General features: G+C 37.3%; 1 protein-coding gene across 1 annotated transcript in view; it reads right to left on the bottom strand.

Annotated features, from left to right (window-relative positions):
• Positions 1-1922: 1922 nt before the first annotated feature.
• Positions 1923-23535, bottom strand: part of LOC115440849 (probable JmjC domain-containing histone demethylation protein 2C) — a 72876-nt gene continuing 51263 nt past the window's right edge. Inside the window, 10 exon segments of the mRNA XM_037440540.1 lie at positions 1923-3600; positions 3741-4268; positions 4445-4563; positions 4566-4654; positions 5027-5115; positions 5258-5388; positions 5494-5641; positions 5747-7918; positions 8189-8423; positions 21737-22220. Coding sequence (XP_037296437.1) covers positions 2563-3600; positions 3741-4268; positions 4445-4563; positions 4566-4654; positions 5027-5115; positions 5258-5388; positions 5494-5641; positions 5747-7918; positions 8189-8423; positions 21737-21930 — 4743 coding nt within the window. The 5' untranslated portion in view covers positions 21931-22220 and the 3' untranslated portion in view covers positions 1923-2562.

The raw sequence follows: 23535 nt of genomic DNA, 5'->3' as shown, positions 1-23535 counted from the left end.
TACCACAAAAATAATATTTGGTATTTAAAAACACAAACTCCTGGATTTAGCACAATTTTAAACAATGTGGTAAGATCCTTTCTTTGTGCATTTTTATGTAGAGATTGGCACTGAAATCTTAAGCGCCACGTACAAAGATCGGTCATTTAATTTATATCTTAAAAAAATAAATTGATAACTCCCGATTCTTAATACGGTATATTTAATTTCATACATTTCTCGAAACCTTTTGGCAGACTGTAATAAAACCCAAAGAATACACCAACAAAATTGCTGTATTGTTTTTATTTATTGCAGACGATTAAAACCTATCTAAAAATATTTTCAATAGTTTGAACTTTATTATGATCTTTATAAATCTGATCCGCGCGTGGGTAGACCAACATTGTTTGTCACCAACTTCGCAGAAAACTGTTACAAATTATTCATGTTGTGTATTATAATGCGATCGCGCGATCTTGATCATTAGATAAGATTTATATTTGAATAAAATTGAGAACTATTTGTGTATGGCTGAAAATATAGAACTGTTCTAAATTCACCGTTATTAAAAGTAGCAAATATTATTTATAATGTCGTTCAAATAATGCTTTTTAAAAAATTTAATGGTATGCAAACAAGATACAAATTAAGTGTCAGTGGGTGGTTACATCATGCTATAAAAACATGTTAAACATTTCTAAGAAAAAGCTATTGTTTACATTAAGACGGTCTGTCGAAGTTTAGTATTTTTATGTCAAACTACATTTGATTGGATATGTTTTTATTACTAAGGCGAGGGCTCTATTCCGTCTACGAGGGCAAATCCGTCTTTTTGCAATTACGGATGTTCTAATCAAAGGATAGCTTCCATATGTCAATTGGGTTGTATAAGGAATTTTTATCTATAAGGCTATCAAAGCTGTCCTTCGATTAGATCGCCCGTAATTGCAAAAAGTCGGATTTGCTCCCGTAGACGGAATAGTGTCCCCTGACTTTATTTTCTTTTTCTTATTTCATGTCCTTGTAGTATAAGGGGAATCATTTATTATATAAATAAACTTAATATAATTTGATTTGAGATGGCAACCCCAGCATGTTTTCTAAATAATTAATGACATTATATAAGAATCTATTCATTAGGAAACTTGATAAGGCCTGGTTTGTTTTAATGATATTTTATACTGGACATCGTGAATAGCATGGCATCTCGCGAAATATTTATTTAGTATATTGGCTAGATAATTCAAATAATGTAAAAAGGTATAATGCGCGCCATCTATGTATACATGTAAGAACAGTATAAATAAGTTGCGCACTAACTGTATTAATATTACAGCTACTCCATGATAGATGGAGGTAATAAATAAAATTACTCAAATTCACAAAGATTAATTTATTTTCTAATAGATGGCGATCTTAGCGCCATACAAGTATGATAAAAATAAAATATTGTAACAAATTGCAAATATTACAATAGACTATTTTTATACCCTAGTTAAAAAAATCGACATCTCACTCTATGGTCTAATACCACGGTTTAGCCCAATAGCCAAGAGAATTATAATCCAGTAGCAAAATTTTTTTTTTTTTGGGTTAAATCCTTTACTAGGCGCCGAAGTAAAGCGGCCTCATTTCAACAAACCGTCTACATACATGCGCCAAATATGACAGAAAATATATTTTTAATTTACATTCAGTGTTATATCTTGCTTTGGAGTTAATGCTATTTTTTTTTTTTTTTTTGTATTAATAACGCGGTGGCAGATAACGAATCCTTTCCATAAAATAAAACATTAATATTTTTATTAAACATTTCTCCAGTCTAGATATCGAATAGCTATTTTTGTTATAGATTCCAGGCTATGTAATGAGTCTACAGTACTTGGTAAACTTCATATAATTAAAGTTCTAAAAAGACAGAAGGAAAATAAAACCAATTGTAATATAAACATCTTTTTTTTATTCCAACTTATAACCATACATAATATACACAGTACAAAAAAAACTTGCTAATACAGCAATAAGGACAAAATGAAATTGTCACATTTTAACTATCATTTTGTAACATACTAACCAAATTGAGAAATCTAATAATAGGATAAACTTATCTACACGCCGTGTTTTAATGTACAATGCTTGGAGCGAATACGTTTATTTCAATACAATAACTTAAAAGTATACACTTCTTATTATGTACTCGATGGAATTCGAATTAAAAATTTACACAATACATACATATCACTATAGCTACAATTAAGCTGTAAATAACCTGAAGAGTTTATTTGTATTTCGATTAAGGAACATAAAACACATCCACATCTCAACGATATCACCATATTCAGACTAATTTACATTGCACATACTCCGGTCGGAAGCGGCGCGACGGACTTAATCACATTTCGAGTACACTTACACACATAACTGGTACACAATCGACTCGGACGCTTAACAATGGCATCTTATACAAGAAACGGCGCACAGCGCGTATCATACTCGCTCCCAATCTTACATTTAAATGCGGAACTTAGCAATTAATGTTACGTTCGAGGTTGAGATCAAATGCCGGAGGCGTGCTCGGCTTCACTTGGCTTTGGCGAGCGCCTCCTCGAGACAGCACAGGGAATCCTTCACCGCGTGGTACACGATGTTCTTTATCTGCAGCTTGTCCTCCTTGTTGGAGTGCTGCCGCGACAGCTGGCGGAACTGCTGCGCCAGCTCGAAGCACCGCGACACGTTCTCCGGCGACACGAAGTCCTCCGCCACCTTGATGCAGTCCAGCAGGTTGCGCACCTGGTGCGGCGCGCCGGCCGGCACGAACACGGCGTCGCCCGGACACTGCAGGATGGCGTAGCCCTCCACGCCGTACTCGCGGTACAGGCGCTCGCGCAGCGCCGCGTCCAGGTACCACGTCTGGTCGTGCACCGGGTCGTGCTGCGGCCGCGGCCGCGCGCCGCGCTCCAGCTCGGCGCGCACGAGGAAGTCGCGGATCTTGTCGGCGTCCCTGGCGGCGTAGATGTGCCAGAGCGCGGCGGGCGGCTTGAGGCGCGCGCGGCGGCGCGACAGCACGTCCACGCCCGCCTCCTCCGCCGCGCGCGCCGCCTCGCGCGCTCGCTCGGGCGCGTCGGCGGGCGCGCTGGCGTGCACCATCACGTTCACGGCGTCGCTCACGTCCAGGTGCAGGTTGGTGGTGCCGCCGGCGCCGCCGTACGCGGTGTACATCTTGGGCCCGAGGTCCGGCCGCACGAAACATTCGGGCAGTCTCGCGGCCAGGTTGAGTTTCCCGTTGCGCGACGTGTACTCGCCGAGCGGTAGGACCCGCATGAGATCGTCGAACCGAGCCGGTAGAAGTTCCGCGAAGTCTTCGCCGGGGGGCCAGTCTTTCAATTTGAGCACCATGGGGGCGCCGCGCTCGTCGCGCAGCCTCTTGGCGGCCAGTTCGAAGCCGTCCCAGAACTTCCTGGCGGGCTGGTTGGGCACGACCAGGCCGGACGCGCAGTTGACTAGGTCGACCCTCGTGTCACCGAAGTCACGAGAGAAGCTTTCAGGACTCCACAGGTCCTTATCAAGAAGTGTCGATACGTCTGAGACTAGAACTGGTTGACCGCGTTTCCATTGGTCCTAAAACAAAAGAAAACAAATGTTATTAATGTGTCAAAGGTCTTTTTTTAATATGTAACCAATTTTTCAAAATTATTTATATTATAAATTTATTGTATGCAAGTACATATTTTTTCGAAATGGTAACTGGATATAGTTACCTGGAATGGCTTGTAGTTGCCGGCGTGTGTGGGGTCGGTGAGATGCAGCAGCTTGCCGTCGCAGAGCCACGCGTGCGGCACTTCGGGGTACAGCAGCTTGGACTCGGTGAGCGTCATTATCCGGATGGGCAACTCCTCCCGCTCGCGGCCGCTTCTCTCGTACCGCTTCACCACATTGGATAATGCGAATGGCTTTGTTTCATCGTCCTCGTCTTTTTTCTCTTCAACAACGCTGGATATGACGTCATCGAGTGTGTCTCCCTTGCTCTTCTTTCGCTTCTTCTTAGGCTGCGTATCGCCTCCCTCAGGCGCGGGTCTGATGAGCAGTTCACGCAGGGTGGAGAAGTTGCCACCTTCTTCAGAATCTGACGAGCTTGAGTCTGACTTCTCATCCTTGACGTCACCATCGACAGGCAGGTCCGCAAGCCAGCTCACTACGGAGCCGCTTGTTTTGCCATTCTCCGATTTGACAGGTGAAGATCCGTTAGCGGCTGCGGTTTCTTCTTTCACTTCCTCTTTCTTGACGTTCTGTGGAATAAATTATTAAATGAAGTAATGTGTCATCAAAAAGCTAAAACCCACATTTATTTAGATTCTAGGAGTATGTAATTTGAATACATCCATTCTTCGTCCGTTCGGTCGTTCTTCATTCATTGCGAAATTTGGTGAAAAACGTGTATTGTTTATGATGTTGAAGGGTTTACCTTATGCAAGGCGGTGTGCAGCAGGGCGCGCGCGGCGAGGCGGTCGCGCGGGTCGGGGTCGGGCGCGGCGCCGCACGCGCAGGCCGGCAGCGCGTAGGTGGAGCGCAGGCGGTGCGCGCCGCCGCCGCGCCGAGCGCGCCGCCCGCCGCGATCTGCGTCAGCAGCAGCCGCCGCGCCGGGTGCGCGCCGCCCGCCGTGCACGTCAGCCAGCTGACAACCGAACGCATTCTTAGAAACCATTGCACTGTAATCTTATTGACTAAACCTGCCCGTTGCTTTGTCATGACGACTGATTTGTGTTTACAACATGCAGATGTTGACTTTCGCAATTGATTTTTAAGGTATAAACTAAATCAAGTCAAGTTGGAACAAACTTACTAATCTAAACTTAGCTTTAAAGCTATCGGCACTTACGGGAAAATAATAAATAATGATATTCAAAAACTCTGAGCAATTACACTTCAATATACTTGCGACAATTTCTCAAGCGCGGCCAATAATAACTATTCATAATTTTGTTTAATAAAGATCGTATCCGATTCAATATGGACAAGCAAAAATTTTAGTTTTAGATAAACTTACCCGAATGAATCTCTTTCGCCGTTGGTCGTGGCGTTAGATGTGTTATTTGTTTCGCTATTTGAATTGGCCGATTCACCTGACGTCCGTGACTGTAACAAAGAATAGATTAATTAAGTTTATTGACTATAAATAGCTTCACAAAACAATAAAGTTTTTGTAATAGAGATAATAAAATACGATTTCTTTTGTAAAGAAAAAAAGAAAAACATATATTTTTGTAGAAATAGTAACCTTATAGCAATCTAGGCAGACGACGAATCCGCATTTGCCGCAAGTCCAGTGGAAGTTGAACAGCGTGGTCTCGCACACGTCGCACATCTCCCGCACGCCTTGCACCACGCGTTTCCATGCTATCGTTTTGTCTGCAAACAATGCGTATAATGTAACAATCTGTACGATATTTATCTGTATAAGCTATCATAATCAAATTCAGGACAAGAATAAGGTATAGTAACAAGTTAACTTACCATCGTTCAGGTGGTGTGATTCCGCTTCTTTCTCTTGTTGTAACAGTTCACAGAACTGGTCTCCAATCTCCCTGAGCAGGAAGCAACTCATCTCTATGTCTAGCTCGGCGGCGCCGGCTGATGACGACAGCCATAACTTTTTATCCTCCTTCGGACAAAGAAATATATTGTTAGCCTTTACAACAAAACGTCATAAATATAGCAATCACATTGTATACGGGCAATAAAAGTGACGAGTTTATAGATAGCTTACCTCCTCGGCATCTTTATAGGGGTCCGAGAAGCCGGCTATCGCTAATTGTCTATTCTTAGCGTACTTCAGTCTTCGGAAAGCGTAGAAACGGCAAAAGATGTTCGGCATGTCCTTGTCGCGCTGCGCCGGCGACCAGCGGCACTCGCGGCACTTGGCGAGCCGCGGCGCCACCTCGAAGCACGGCCCGCTCTGCAGGAAGGAGTCGTGCGCCGGGCGCGCGGGCGCGGCGGCGGCGGCGCGGCGCGGGGGCTCGTCCCGACGCCGCCCCCCGCGCCCGCCGCCGCCCCGCGAGCGCCGCCCGCGCGCGCGCCCCGCGCCGCCGCGCCGGCTCGACGTGCTGCCGCTGCCGCTGCCGCTACCGCCGGAGTCGGAATCTTTATCGTCGCTTTCCTTGTCGCTCTCGCTGCCGCTCTCGGCCGCCTTCTTCCGCTTTGGTTCGTCGCCGGCTTTCCGCGCGACTACACCTTTTTTCCGTTTCGCTTTGGGTGGTTTTCTTTTGGGCGGAGCGGCCGATTCGCGATCGGAACTTGAACTGTCCTCTTCGGCATCGTCGACACGGCCATTGGTCTCTTTGGGCTTCCGCGGTTTGGACGGTTTCCGTGCGGTCCGCTGAATGGATTTGGCCGCAATCGGTACGGTCACATTGGAACCGGAATCGTCCGGTTCTGAGCCTCGAGCGATAGTCATCGGCAACGTGATGCAGGTCCCGCCGCCGCCGGAGCAATCGCCCTCGCCGATGGGAGCGGTTTCGTGTCGTTGAAGCCAGGCCTTCTTGCCGAGATGCCGTACAGGCGCGGAGCCATCACGGGGTGACGACGCGGCTTTAGCCGGAGTATCCTGATCACCTCCAGTGACCACCGGGGGAGTCGCAGGCGGGGCGGGAGGCGTTGGCGCTGGTGGTGGAGCAGCAGCCTGTGGTGGCGATGCTGCAACGGGAGGGACAGGTGTCGCAGGCGCAGGACTCGCCGCTGGCGTGAGCCGCGGCGCAGGTGATGCTCCCGCTGCTCGCTCGGGTGTCTCAATGCTGCCATCAGCCGAAGGAACTCGTACGTCACAAGGCGGGCCCGGAGCCTGTGGCGCAGGCTCGGAGCCGGGCGGGGCGCGTGCTACACTCGCCGCCGCCGCGATGAGAGGTTGCGGTGCAGTCGGTTCTTCTAATCGCCGCCGTTTCGCTTCTGCATCAGGTCCAGCAGGAGAGTCAGCCGCAGCTCGCCGTCGCGGCGACAATCGATCGGGATCGTCGCGTGCAATACCCAAATCCAATGGTTGAGTTTGGCAGGGTGAAGTAGCAGCGGAATCGACGAGTGGTCGTGGCGGTGGACGTGGTTCTGGCGTCCGTGAATGGGCCGGTGGCGGGGGCCGCGCGCGAGTCGCAGGTGAATACGCCGACGGCGGAGGGTAGGGTACTGGTGGCGGATCGGACTTCGCGAGCTGCGGAGGGGGTTCCACTGCAACAGCGTAATGAGCGGGGCTCGGCGAGCCGCTCGGTTTGCCGTAGATATGCGGCGGAGCCGGACTAGACACCTTTTGCTTTACGGGTGGAGCCGCTGGGTAGTATGCGGGCGACCTCTGTGGTGGCGGTTGAACTTGAGGTTGGTAGAGCCGCCGCGCCCCCTTATCCTGTGCGGGGAGTGTCGCCGCGTGCGGTGTAGGCTGCAGCGCCGGGTGTGGCGGTGCATGTGGCGACGGACCCGTTCTGTACGGCCGCGATGGCAGGTAATGAGTTGGAAGCTCACTACGGGGCTTGCTAGGATACTGATGTTTCTGTTCGAGATGGATTTGCTTTGCGTCATGCTTTACAATGACGGAATTCTTCTCCGGCACGAGTGGTGGCGGTGCCGGTAAATGCGGATCTTTCAATTTGTCGTAGGATCGGTAAGGGTAATTGTAAGGCGCGAAGTTTGGCTCTCCTTTAGGTAAAGAAGGATGGGACACCGTCTTGTCCGATTTAGATGAAATTAATCGCGCATGTGGCGAGCCGTAGTCTGCCGAGGATACGGGCGGCCTCGGTGAGGGGTGTGAAGGATGCGCGGGGTGTCCGGAAGGGTGTGCGGACGGTGAGTAGTAGGCGCGTTCCGGCGGAGGCGCACGGAGTCGCTCGTGCTCGGGAGCTGGCGCGCCCCGGTTCGGCGTCAGACTCGGCACTATCGTCCACGAAGACATTCGCTCCCGCTACAAAAAAAAAAATTAAAGTCACAAATTATGCCGAAATATATTGCTATTGTTATGAAGGAAAATTTATATTATATCATGGCTATAAATAAAGTTTCCTGAAATTCACAGTAAATGCGATAAAATATATTTTATGAAATATATTTAAATAAGTAATACCTATAATGGGAACTGTTATGTTTATTATTTCTGCTAAACTTTTCCTTATAACAATTTAAATACCAATTATTAACATATTATCTAAAGGCGGAAAACTAAAACACAACTTACAAACATGTTATTCACCTTTTGATTCGCAAGTCTCAGAGATTCCTCGAAATGCCGCGTCACCAGCTTAGAGGCGGCATTCTCTTGTTCCCTCCTCTCTTTATCTTCCCTTTCTTGTTTTTCCCTCTCTCGTTCCCTTTCCCTTTCTCTTTCCCTCTCTTGTTCTAGCCGTTCTCTCTCCTTTCTCTCTTTCTGCTGTTTCTCCAGTAAATCACGTTGCTCCTGATCCCTTCGTTCTCTGTAACAAAACGAAAAGATATTAGAATATTTCTGAAGCACATCTGGAAAATATTTCAATAATACCATAGTTTAAATATCTGTGTATTCAGTGCAAGGAGATGTCAATCTTTATTTCCTTATGTAGAGTTTACTTAGTTATCTTACAAAATAATACATATTTCTTAATGTATATAACATTAATAAAAGATAGCATAATGCATTGAAATCAATTTATAAATAGGCATCGTGGGAGAAAAGTTTATTATAATATTTCAATGAATTCAGACGAATTAGATTTTTTTTAATATGTTTAAAATATGTTTTATTCACTTGCGTATAATTCATGTTAAAAAGATAAATATAATTCATTGTTTCATTCATAAAACTTACATATTTTATTGAATGACATAAATGATAGGTATTTTAATGACATTTAAACTATTGTAATCTCAGTAATGTAGACTCAGAACAATGACAAGCATAGAAGTAACACTATGACATTTGAGTGTACTCTGTCTTAGACAGCAAGAAATTTAATTGTGTTGCGAACCCTTCTGATATCTTATCGATATCGATAGATGCTTTGTCTATCGGCTATGGTAAATTCACAGACCTGCTAAAATAAACACTTTTCGGTCAGTCAACTACAAACCGTTGCAAATTGCTATTTTAGATAAAGGCTAAAAAATGATATCAAAATCCTGATTTGGTATTCAAGTACCAAAAGAAGTCTGGGTATATAAAAGCACTCGTTAAGAAGCTGTTAAATTACAATAAATTATAGAACTACCGGCTTTCTACGAGCTAAATTTTGTCCAATTTTCATTCGTTATTTACAGCAGTTTCTATGCCTTCCGAAACGTCATTCAAACAAAAATGGTCAAGCATTTAGATTATTAAATTAAGAAAATGTTAGAAATTTCGAAGGAATGGAAACCGCTGTAAGTAACAAACAAGAAATCGGCCGGAATTTCGTTTAGGAGAAAGCCAGTACGCCTTCTGTTCTTTTCTGACTTTCTTAGGGATTAAAAGATACCCAAGAGGTGTGATTTGACAGAAGCTACTAAAATGAGACAGTAAAATTAAAACACAGCGGTATCATTCATGTCACATATGTTTGATAACTTATTTCAATGTTAATAAAACTTTGTCGAAATGCTTAGAGCAAACACGGTGCTGTTTTTTCCAATGCCAATTGGGATGAGCTATGGCAACGATCCATTTTTGCCTCATAGCATCATCTGTGGGGAATCTGCAATGAAACACGTTGTATGAAACACACTATGAAAATCAGATAGTTTCCTCGACCCCAGCCTTCGCGCACGGTTTCCAAGTGGCTTTTACCACTACATAACCACCATATATTGAAAGTAAAACGCAATTTATGCAAAATGGTAAACTACAATATACTAACATCTATGTTATCGACAGAATATGCAGAACAACACTATTGAACACGACTACGTAAATTGGTAAAAATGAAAAATACTTAATAATTACTGTATCGAATGGCCAACAGCGGATTATAATATGACTACAGCATAATAAAGATTAATTAATAATACTTTTGCACTTATGTACAGGGCTTAAGCAAATATATTAGGTTTTTTGTTCACTCACCGATGGAAGCTGATGATTTCAGTCTCATTTTCTTTACGAGAAGAATGAGATTTACACCCCACAATAACGCAGGCCATTACTTGTTCCTAGGGCTATATTATACTTAAACAGCACTGTGTATTTATTAAAATTAACAACTAAAATATTACAAAACATGTAGCCACTCTTGAAAAGCACGCGCTGAAGTATAACGTAACTAAATTGTGTGAGCGCGTTTGTGACATTGTTTTAAGGTTGGCAAGTTGGAACATTTGACATTTTATTTGCTTTTTAATTCGGCATCATAAAGAGGACCAAAGGTAACCATTTGACAATTTTTAAAGTGTACGCAAGCCGACCTTAGCAACATAATATTTGTCTCGTTCTTTTCAACGGTTTTGGCCTATTTGAAAAAAAAGGATAAGTATATGAGGGTAATTTAGATTCCTTCTATGCTTGTTCTTGTTCTGAGAATGTAGATTTATTCTGTGGATAATCGCATAGAGAAGTTCCATAGATGATATAAATAAATTTAAAAAAAATGAAAAATATTCTGATGAAAAAATAATATTGTACTAATTTGAATCCCACATTAAAAGATATTTAAAAAAGAGTCAGCCGTAACGTTTAAAATTAGGTTATAGTAAAATATATGTGACAGTTCAAATACAACAAATCTGTTCGTTTATCAACTTGCAGGTTTTCATATCACAATAGTAAATTCTAGGAATCTGTTAATATTTAGACCAGTATTATGAATATTCAGTAATCCTGCTACAATTGGGAATTGCTAATAAATGAGGGTAATAAAATCTATCGTCTCAAGACAAATTTATAAATACCTAGTAGGTAGTACGTACATACATATTATATTATCAATTCTATTTTTCATCCAAATTATCTATAAACGATTAAATATTATTAATGAACAACTAACCACACTACTACAATAACAATATCGTAAAAATAAATCGATAATCACAATCGATTTACAACTTAAAGTGTCAGCTGACAGGCATTACGGTTCGTTGCCCTTGGCCCACAGCGGCTTTCGGAAGGTGACGCAATAAACAACCTTGAACGAATTCCATAAGCAGAGCAACGTGAACAATCATGGACGTGACCAATTACGGATTCACATAAGCCGTTAATTTAACACATTCCTTACGAACAATTGGTATTTATGACTCATATAAGAACTATGCAACAGGATCTGTAATCTGTTGCAATTTTAAAATAAGAACAAATAGTCACGTGTCATATAATAGAGCAAATTATTTATTCAAATGCCACTAGATGGTATTAAAATAAAATAGATTGTAAATTAAAATAAGAAACTGTTTTTAGTTTTAGTGCACAATAGTTCTTTTTGCAATGACTTATCTAAATGATAAAAAAGAAATTGTTCCAGGGACTTTTATTTTGTAATTAAAATTTTATCACATTTATTAAATAATTAATTATTTCTATGGTATGCGATATATTTGAACAATGTGAAAAAAACACATTTTTATCCACTTTAACGGGTTATTACATGGTGTAACAAATACAGTAGTAGATAGGGAAGAATGAATATAATCAAATCGTGTCCTACTTTGAATATTTTTTATGTTAAAATAAGATAGTATTAATTTACATTTCGTATTTTCTTTCCTGAAGTGATTTACTATTTCATCTGAATAATGTGCGAACTCGAATAACGTTTTGTTTAATACCTAATACACGCTATTCATTTTTTTCTTCAAAAATTAAGGAAGTTCCTCTATGATCACATTTTTGTTCGAGACCCTAATTTTCTACTATAAATCGCTATTCGGAATCATAACACAAATTATAATTTCTTACCTGACACATACAAGAAAATGTAGATTGGGACCAGACAAGTACAGAACATTTCTTACATTGCGTTGATAGAGCGTGAAATACAAAATAAAAGTCATAATTACCAAACTAATATTAAGCGGTATTCGCGTTTTAATTTATTCAAACGGAATATTTTTTTTATAGATAATATAGGGAATAACAAATAACGTTGCCTAATGGTATTTTATTAATAAAGTATGATGTCGATTAGAATTCCATGTTTGATAAGACAGTCCCAATTAAAATGTTATTATTTCCTCTTATTAGTCAGATACCCACCAAATATTAACCGCGGCATATGTCTTATTTTAATAGACACTTACAGGAAAATAAATCATATTTATATTTGTATTTTAGGTAGGTATATAATTTTAGTTTGAAACAAAACTAAATTCTAAAGTCAGAGAAGTCAATAAAATTCTCTAAATTTAATTTTCTAAACACAATTAAACCAAGGACATACAAATAAAAAAAAAAAGAGTTTTACTAAGGGCTAATCATTAATTAATAATATTTTCAGTTTAATGTTACTATACATTCGACAAATTAGTTTTTTTGTTTTATTTAATCGATTTGTCAACAATCATATAGCTTATCTAATTTTACAGTAACGTTTACAGTTAGGGTATATAAACCTGCACGAAATATTTGCCGTTGAACACCCACGAAACTATCACGTACCCTAGTCTTTTTCTTGGCTTTAGTAACGAAACTTAGCATCTACCATAAAATGGGATGAATTTGCAAAGAACTTGAATGAATGGTTTTCACTTTCACATGAACTAAAATTTTGCACAAAGCTATATAATTAGTATTAAAAAATGCGATTTTAGGCAATCAATCGTAAGTCCGGCGATTCCCCGACGTTTTCCAACTTTCCGTGCGATCCAACGCCCGAATCATGAGGCCAGCGAACTCAACATAACCTTCCGTTGCCACTATTAGAAAAGTCTTATTAGTACTTATTTAGAAAAATCTAAATAAAAGTATTATTAACTCGAATTTTATAGGAATTTACTGCTTAGGTATCATCTCTGTTGACAGAGTCAATCTATGTTCGATATTTTTTGTATTCTGTTGGTTTACATTTTAGGGAGTTTAAATATTTGGCTTAGCTTTAAATGGCAAATCTCAATAAATACGGTATAGGTCAACATAATTTATAAAACATGAATGACATTAAAGTTCAGCAGGTGATTAATTTTTCTGAACATCTTTGATTCACCGTTTGTTAATCATTTAACTCCATTAATAAATCATATTTTTAGTTTACACGCTCACTATTTCGTGAAATACCGAAGATAGTTAATAATTATTCATTAGATGCATGTCGTCGCTGGATGCATGAAATGATTCTTTAGGCTGACATTTTCTAAGTAAAATCTAACCTAAACTTACTTATGACATTCGCTGTCATAAATTATAAAGGCAACCATGAAATGGCACATAAGATACGTTACGCAATTTACTTGTATGTTATCAATACGTACAATAAACTATGAGAGGTTTTGAAAATGATAACGTAGTTTGTATGGAAGGAATTACCTATTAGATCCATTTACAAGGGGTGTCTTTATCACAATAGATTTTCGACTGCATACTACCCATTGTCAAAAATATTTAAATATATTTTTTTAAGTATGGGAAAAGTTTATTTAATTAAAAACGATTGCCTATTGTTAATTTTTATCAAGGAAATAAAGCAAACACGCTTAGAAACACTGGCTAATTAAATGTATGTAGGTATTAATGGACATATTTATTAAATAAAATAAATATAAATACTAATAACATAAAATACATCCTAGTTTGGTTTGAAATATTACATAATATTAAACTTTAATGACTTTATTTCCGAGAGATGTAATGAAAACAAGTTTGAGAAATCTCGTAATAACTTAATGCTGAGAAACGGACAGCTTCAACTCTGTTTATGGAACTGATTTTATAGGCCCAGTATCAAGTAAAATCATTAAAAAGAAAGTTATATCGTATTGCAGTATAAAATACTTTATACTGCGCATGTACACTAAGGAATGATTTACTGAAACAATTTTCCTCAATTAAGCTTTATTACGTTTCTATTTCTGTAACTAACAACTACGATGATAATGTGTTACGGCAAACTGTACTTAGAATAGAAATATAAAATAGATGTACAATTACACTTGGTGTTGGAGTTCTTTAGAAATTTACAATTGATTTTATTAATAAAAATGCACTTCCATAACGTAAATAAATTATTTAAAGCAAACGATAAACTTAAATTTTAAATCCTTAGATGTGTCGTAATATATTTTGGTTTTTCAAAACGAGTTTAGTACATATATTAGGATTATTTTGATTATATTTGTGGGTTTTTGCGTCATAAATTTTGTATCAGCACTGATGATAGCAATGTTGTAAATGTTGTAAAAACCCCGATCTCCATTCCCAGTTGAACAATTGATTATAATATCTGTATTTCGTACTTCATTTATGAAGTTACAGATTTTAATAGAGATTTCGGATAGAGGATAGTCAGGGTTGGTTACATACGAATATAACGTAAGTGAAAAAAATTGCAGCAGTTCAATTCGTAGAAAATCAGGTTTTTGTGACAATTGTCTTAAATTCCAAAACAGTGATAATACTTTAACTAAGATATTGTGCCAAAAAGTTTTTAGAAAATTTTAAGGCTTGTAGACATATAGAAAACACCTAATTTAAGCTGAATGTTTTTTGTACACCTGTACCATACAATTATGTACTAACTATATACTAACAACATTCAAACATCTAAACGCAATATAATAGCAAAATCTTCAAGTCCCAACCTTTTAGCTGTATATTTTAAAAAGTAACTACAAAAACACACGTTATGCCTGGTCTGCTAAAAGGCTGATATAATTCGTAATTTAAAAATCCCACGTTATTTCCAACTCAATCAACGCGTAGGAGCGTCCGTTTATGCTAAAACTTATGTTTAAATTAGGATGTATATTTCAATAAATTCATTACTTTAAATAGAGTTATTTTTACTCTATGCTTATTTTTAGCGAGATTTCTAGAAAACATTTCATTAGATGATTTTTTTTTATTCCGAACGTTGCATTTCATTAAAAACGTATAATCGTAGGGTCTTTGTGTCTTTTTCTCCCCTTCTACAGGCATTTTACTAAATCACAAATAGTCAAGTGCAACTCAAACCGGTAGTAACAATAAAGAGCTTCAATTAAAATGAACATTAGTGCATTTAACTCAGGGGCTGTTTCTATCTTAGGGTATGTTACAATTTACTATCACCTCTATGAGTTTATTTACAAAATTACGTGTTTATTATATGTATGTCTAACAGCTTTTGACCTAAAATCTCTATTATAGTTTTGAGTGAAACATGAAACACATTCCTCATAAATGAAGAAATAACCGTGCACAAATTATTTATTCAAAAAAGTCTTGGGAATGATTAAGGTATTTACATACTAACGTACACACATTGGAATATCTAACCAGTTCTGAGTCAAGGGCTCTCTAGTAACACAATATAAACGGTGGGATGTTAAGAGAAATGACGCCAAGCAAAAAAAAAAACAAATATTTTTCTAACTGTATGCATTTAAAAACCTCCACTTGCTTTTATCATGGCTGAATTACTAATACATATGTTCAAAGCTGCAGGTGCATAAATATTCATGTCGCATACTTTTTGCACACATTTTAAAACACGCATGACCTAGATTATTTTAGGGTTCCGTAACTCATGAAACGACCACTAAGGTGTTTTCCATCAATTTTTCAATGTGTATTTATGTCAGTCCGTGCGGTAAAGATCCTTCATACAAAATATGCAAGTTGTAAATTTGGAATGACATAGAACACCAAGGCAATGTATAACGTAATATTGAAAGACAAAACACAAATACCAACTGCAGTATTACTATAATAAAAGCATTTTAACTAATAATGAGTCATCTTCGAACCCACGTATTGCTGGTGACCTAATACATGGTTTATTTAAGAGGAAAATATTTTTAGCCTAATTTAATTGATGAATCTAACTATTATAATGTAATTCAAATACCTCGTAAAATAAATAAGCGGGTTGTACTATCGTCAGCGCCCGCGAAATGAAAGTTTGACATTTACAAAATATTGTGTTAATAGTTTATTCTACTTTAGTTACAATGTACGAAACATGTTATAATACGGAACCCTCTAAAACTGCGACATTCATTCTCTAAGTAAAATAAATAAATATATTGGTAATTCACAAATAAAATTAAATCAATTCAATCGTAATACATATAAATAGCCAAATGAATTAATACATCAAAAAACGGCCTCGATTGTAATTTTATACGACTTACAAGTTCTACTTTAGATAAGGCATAACACTCATAAATTAAATAAATCTATAAATAAACTGAACAAAAACAAATCGCTGATATTTAAAATGTCAATTAAATTAAGTGGATATAAAGATAACAAAAAACTATACCTACATATAAAAAAAGGTTATAGTGGATCACCTTAAATTTAATTTGTATATTTTTTACTAATATATACAAATGAACTATGTTTTTATACCAATATATTCGGTAAAAATAAGAAATACAAGATACAAAATAATATTTCTTCACGGTTTGCCAATTTATGCTAAATACACTATTTATAGACAGGATGATAGCAATAAGATTAAAATATTTAAACTATTTGTTCGAGGCTGCAGAAATTAATGCGCATGTCATTAAATTTTAATAATGTTTTTGTTAATGCTTTTCAAATTTATTGTCGAAAATTGTTGCACGTTCTAAAAAAATGTTATCTCATTAATTAATAATGCCAAGAAAGGACAACTGTTGGCCGACGAGTTTTTCCAGTTTGTAAGTGGGAGTTGGAAAAAACAAACTCGTTTTACTGCAATGCAAATAAATACCGAATGTGTTATGAATAAAACACGAGTTGTCAAGATAATATAAATGCAACTCACGGAACTGCTGCATATAAAGCAATTCCACAATTTTGTCGTTGATCTAATCATGCTTCAGATATTTAAATAAACTTAAATGGTTATTTGTCAAATTAACTACAATATTCATTTTCGTCTAAATTTGCTTTTCTTACCTATTTCTCTGTCAAGCTTGCGTAATTGTGGGAAAACTTTACGCTTGCACATGATTATAGCTATGTTATATCATTTAATTTGAATATAATGGAACTAATATAAACAGACATAGGAAGTCAATAGCCGCTAACAGTCAACAGCTAAGTATAGGTATTTAGATTTTGTTTTTGCACAAGAACATGGTTTTGAAGGTGTATACAATTACTGAAGAAGAAAGTTAAAAAAAATATATATTAACCAAGAAATAAAATGTTCATTTTTTATAAATGAATGTATATTGGTGGTCGGCATAAAATAAATTAATAAAAAAAAAGCTAAGCTTGAGGCCCTCCCCCGAGCAATATGCCAAATATGCCATGTTGCCATGCCAATATAGGAATATGCCAAATGTTTACGAATAATTGCTTTAAAAATAAATTTTGGGACTATTTGAAAATAGATTTGGTAACAAATTAGAATGACGTGTATTTTAGAAGCAGATGCACGAAAGCAACAATTTTAGTGACATTAATGTGAAATTAATGAAACACTATCCACATTATAAAAGAATTAAAACAACCAAAGTAAAGATAACATGCATGTGTCCATAACGACACAAAACAGTATAGTATGTAATGTTGCACTTTCTATGTAAAAGGCACACTAACAGTGTCATAATTTAGATGACAATAAGCATATGGCTCGTCCTTTCTAGATGGTTTAACGTTTTATCTAACTAAACACTTATCCAAACAATTAAGAATCACAATCGGTTGTTTAAAAAATGCTTACGACAAATCGTAACATCACTTCTGCACACGTACAGCTGGCGGATTTCATTATGTAAGTGATTGTATTGGTTTTCGCAACTGTTTTTACTTTTTACTTTTATCAGCAATCTATATGCAGAGTGCAGATAATGATTTCTTTGCACGGCTGTGATTGTTATGACGAGCATTCACGATTACACAACTAATGTGTCTTACTGCTTACATGTATGTTTGTAATTTGAAAAATTACCTAATGTGCCTAATTTGCCAATGCTTGCGAAATAATTAATTATTTCGCAAGCATTGGCAAAATATTTGCCAAACTTTTAAATGTTTCACGGCGAAATTTCTAAGTAGATTAGTATTATGTTTTAATACAGCTAAAGGGTATGGGATTTTTAATTGGGGGTAGCTAGTTAGGTAGGGAGAGTGGGGAATGGATATTTTATTAGTAGTTTATAGCAAGAAAAGTCAAAACTAAATTTAGCCATGTCTTAAGCATTGCCCGCGAAAAGGTTAATAACAAAATAGCGCCTATTAAAATCAAGATCCCAGTTACTAGATTTAGGCCAATCTGTGAGACGTGGTATTTGGTATATAATTAAAGGTAACTTTAAACTAAATATCATAGAACTACACTACAAAATGTATTTAACTCATTTTAATAACCAATAAAAAGTATAATAATAAAAAAGCTTTGAATTAATACCATGCGGCTAAAGAAATATTAATTATACAATGTTCATATTATTCAGCAGAACTTGAAAAAGAAATAATTTTGTCGTAAACATAATTTTTATACATTTTGAAGCTTTAATCTCAATCTTAATACAATTCATAGCTTAAGATAAAAGGAGAGATATGAAATCGAATGCTGAAATATTGGTATAATTTTCCATACTTAAATATTTATGTAAAATACGTTTAACCTTAACCGGCCTTATTCCTATAATATTTTACTTATCTCCATTTTGTTGTTTTTGTAAAGTTGTTTACGCTTATGACATTTATTTTTATTATGGATATAATAGCTACAGGATAAAGGCCACTTCCAAAGAAATACGATTTTGTCATGCCCGTTATCTTTACGAAAATAACAATACAAATAATTACTATCTTAAATAAGTCAGCTCTTAACGTAAACACTGCGCAGTAAAAAATATGTTTGTGAAATACACTTCAAAAGCATTCGAATTTTGTACACAGTCTATAATTATCATTCTACATATTATTTTAAGAGATACTGAAACAGTTTTTCACTCTATTTTTTACTTAATGTTATGAATTACTGCATTAAAATTCCTGTTTAAACGTAATATGTTATCAAGATCGACTAACTACGACGTAACAAGCTATTGTTACCTTCTTGCTTCTTTTGACGACATAAAAATTTTGAAATTTAATATCAATTTATACCGATGGTAAAATCTAATTACATATTGTAATCACAATTGTACATATTATTGGCCAAGAAGAAATCAAGTTAAAATCCTTACAAAATACAGTACAAACTGCCAACAAACTAATAACACGATACAGCATTCAATGAGATATTACACGTCGAATACATTTAAAAAAGAAAACTTTCTGTTCAGTAATATCAGTATAGCCAATCTAACTTAACAAAATATAATAATGCATTAAATTCTACATTCTAGATTGTATAAGGAAATTTTAACAATACAATGTAATGTTGAACTGAAAAGACGATTCACGACCGTAAATACAAACTAATTACACAGATGTTTAATTTGCTTTGGTATACGGTTAAAGAATTTACTTGGATTCATATTTATCTACAATGAATATTTGTTTAATGCTTTTGATAATGTCATTTCTTATACATTTTAAACTTTCTCTATAAATAATTGCAGTGAAATTAAGGCTACATAATATTTAAGTGAATTCGTATCATAAAGCATTCATTGCTACAATTCTCGCTATGTAAGACTTGTTATTCTAATAGAATATATTATATTTTAAAGCATTCCATAATTTATGTACTTAAATACATTTACGAGCATAAATCAGCAATAAATTCTACGGTTTCGCTCCAACTTGATTTCAAATGGAACAAGATATCAAATTTATTAACTATAATAACAACAACAAAAACTTTCTTTGGCTTACTAGTTTCTAATTAGAAAAAAATATACTACACGCTTTTATTAGATACGAAATAAGTTTTTCGCCAAATTTTAAAATATTAATCCACAGAGCAAAAAATATAGAGAATTTTTTTTTGAAGGTCAATTAGACATAGTATATCTGCCACGTGACTTGATTAACATAAGAGTAAACACACGTAAAAGAAATGTTGCTACATAAAATAATGTCTATATTCTTTAACTTTTTCAATTGAGAACGGCGACACCAAAAGTGTAAAATACGTGAAACAAAGCACAAGGTCTACTTAGCACCGGTCGGTTGTAAATTTTCGAAACGCAAAGTGGGAAAGTATTTATTCAAAACGTTTAACTCCACTTTACGACTTCCGGGGAATTTAATAATAACGTACGAAAAACGTGAGACAGCCACGTCAAAGCAAACAGCTCATGCAATGGCATGTTTGCCGCGCTGATTAGATACGTGCGACGTGTTTACAGAAATAATTTTAGATGTAACAAATGTGTTATCAGCGAAGGAAAACTTCATAAACATAACTGTTTTACGTGTGGATGCGAGATTTTGTAACGCGAATAGTTTTGTTTTTGTGACTACGCAGAAAAGCGTAATGAACAACCATGACGCGAGCTGTCGAGCTACGAACATTCTTTATTTAATTTTCCTGTAAGAGGCTTTTATTTTTACGACTACTATTACATTTTTGATTTTAACAATGCCTATACTTTAATAATTTTAAGATGTACCTCACGAGATGATAAAATATGTACCTATGTTATAAATAATTTACATCTTCCATTTTAAAAATAAAAATACAACCTTGACTGTTATACGTTCACAATTTGCAAAAGTGTGTTATAATTTGTAAATTGTAACTCAACGAAAAATGGATTTTTAAAAACAATACTCATGACGTAGTAGGTTAATGATTTCTAAAAACAGCACAGTAACACAACATTAAAGAAGGGTATAATTGACTAGTAAACGGATACCTTCTACCTACCAGTTGAGCCGTGACTCATATTTGTATCAAATGGTAAATACAACATAATTCAGTATTCTCATCATTAGTCATGACCACACGCCTACGCAGAGGTAAACGCTTGCGATTGACCCATTTAAATACGTCTAGATATAAAATATTTCATACCGTTATGATTATGAAGGTATTCATAACGTGTTCCGGATTTCGTATTTTACGTTTGAATCAATAATAAATAAAATTCTTGAAAGTTATAATGTTTTAATGCGCGTCAGCTGTTAAATTATTACTTAGAAAATGTATTATGTATTTATTACTTTTTTGTTATAAATTTTTGGTATCGCAATAAATTCTCGTGATAAATACAGCTTTAGAAAATAAAGAAATAATGGTAGTAAGATATTTTTTCGTCACAATATTTAACTATAAAATAATGAACATAACGTTTACCTGCTAATAATACTGAACAATGGTAATACGGTGCTAAAAAAAAACCAAGGAAAGAACAATGAAAATGAGCGGGCCGAATCCAAGAAATAAATGTCTGAAAACGGTATAACGGGAACAATGGAAAATAATTAAACAATAAAAAATAGGTATCTGTCATAGCAAAGGAATCTGAATGGAAACTGAGACCGGTTAAGATATCGCGTGGATGACACTCCAAAGGTGCACCGACATACTATCAATAATATTTATACTATTTTAACAGCTATGGCAATTGATGATACTATAATAAACAACAAAATAAATCAGTATCATTTTCGTAAATTATGAATATCGAATGATTCATTATTTTATACATACGCGTCTCGGGGTTCCCAATTCTGTAATATCCCGTGGACAATTGTTTATCTAAATTTACCATCCGGTTAGTCGTGTGTATATTGAATTGTGTAAGAACTTACCGTAGCAGTCTTTCATGTCTCTCTCTATCGTATGTAGCCAGGTAGTCATCAGTGATGGCATGGTGCAGTGGCGCATGCAACTGGTTGTGGTATTGCCGTTTCCACAGCATCTCGCTGGTATAGTGCGAGGGGGGGTGTGGCGGGGGCAGATGCAGCAGAGGCGGGGGCGGACCGCCGCCATACCCGTGCGCCATGCCGCGCCACTCCTCCACCGAGCTGGCGGAGCCGCCTGAGCGGACGCCGCTCACTCCGGAATCGGACCGATCGTCCGCATCACGCGCGCACACTATCACACAGTCGTCCTCCTCGGAGGCCACGGCGCTGACAACACCATCCGCGCCCGCACCACCACTCACTTCACTCTTCACTTCACTGTCACTCTTTGCGCACACCTCCGGTTTGCTCACTTCCTCTTGTTTCACGCACTTGTCGTTTTCATCACTGACATCGACGACATCACTCGCACTCACACTTTCGGTGGCACCTGAAACAATAACAAAATTTCCTTTGAGATTTTTTCCGTCAAGCCGTACTACATTTAAAAACATCTCATCAACTTAGTTATAAATAGAGCATTTCGAGATATTTATTAGACGTGAAACGAATACGATCTCAAGGGCAAAACATTTGCTTGAGCAGACATTCAGATTAATATTATGGCTCACCAGAAATACTTGTTATTTTAAGCCTCCATTTATACGTATAGGCTGAATCTACATGTCACATCAAATTAATAACGTCTGTTATCAGCGGGTTGCCACTTGCCAGCTGCATATTTTCAAACGGTTGACGTCAGCGGTCGGCTGGTCGCGACGGCACGTTTGGGATGAAGCCAAAATAAGCTCATTCACTCCACTCCCACACGAGATGCGCAAAAATGTTCCGAACAGTTTCACTTATAACGCCATACGCGGAACGGAGCTCTGACAAATGGGATTTGTAACGCAAATACGATGCGATTGGTGCATCACTATGGGAAATAACGTGCCACAAGTCTGTAACCAAGTGTTTGGCGTTCGTGTAAACTACGTTGTAGTCGTACTAAACCGAGTTCCAGGAAAACATGACACTTATTTCAGACTATTATATTAGTGCGATTTTACATACCTACTTGATGAAAATACCCAGAGATGGGTCGACAATTATGACGCATTCCATTTGCATAATATGCAAATAAAATGTATTGTATTTTTCATACAGAGATAAACTAATTAGTCACGTTTCTTTTGACCTAAACGTCAAGGTGACCTTAATGAATGTTTTACATTATAAATGTCGTTCAGAGGTAATTTCTCTACCGGAACAGGAAGACAATGCCGTTGAACGCCATAGAGACATTATGAACGCGTGGGTTGTAGAGCATGCTGGCAGACCTGCGGGCCACAATGAATGACGGCTGGAGAATGGCCAATAGACCGAGCGCCAACCGCTGCTTGATCATGGGACATTTGGCATGCCACCAGAACGGGGGCAATGTGACAAAACTCCTGGAGCGTGACGCACCCAGTTAATAAAATTTGTGTTGAACACGCTCAGATATTCCAACGGAAATATAAATTTCCATAATGGTAATACGTAACAATGCAAATATTTATATTAGAGCCAGTGGGTGAGTAGCAGTAGGTATATCCAGAGGAATGAGTTGTGCATGCTTGTAAAGACAGATAGGTACGTATTTAAATTTATGTGCGTAAATATCGTTGGAATAATAATTAATAACATCAGTGTACTTATAACTGCTTCAGAGTACGTAATGAAGTACTGCGTAAAGAAATGCGAGTTCTATTGGATTGTATGAA

The sequence above is a fragment of the Manduca sexta genome, chromosome 19, assembly GCF_014839805.1.
Source record: "Manduca sexta isolate Smith_Timp_Sample1 chromosome 19, JHU_Msex_v1.0, whole genome shotgun sequence".
Classification (NCBI taxonomy): domain Eukaryota; kingdom Metazoa; phylum Arthropoda; class Insecta; order Lepidoptera; family Sphingidae; genus Manduca; species Manduca sexta.
Note: the sequence above shows the minus strand (reverse complement) of the source record. Positions and strands in the feature narration are given on the sequence as shown.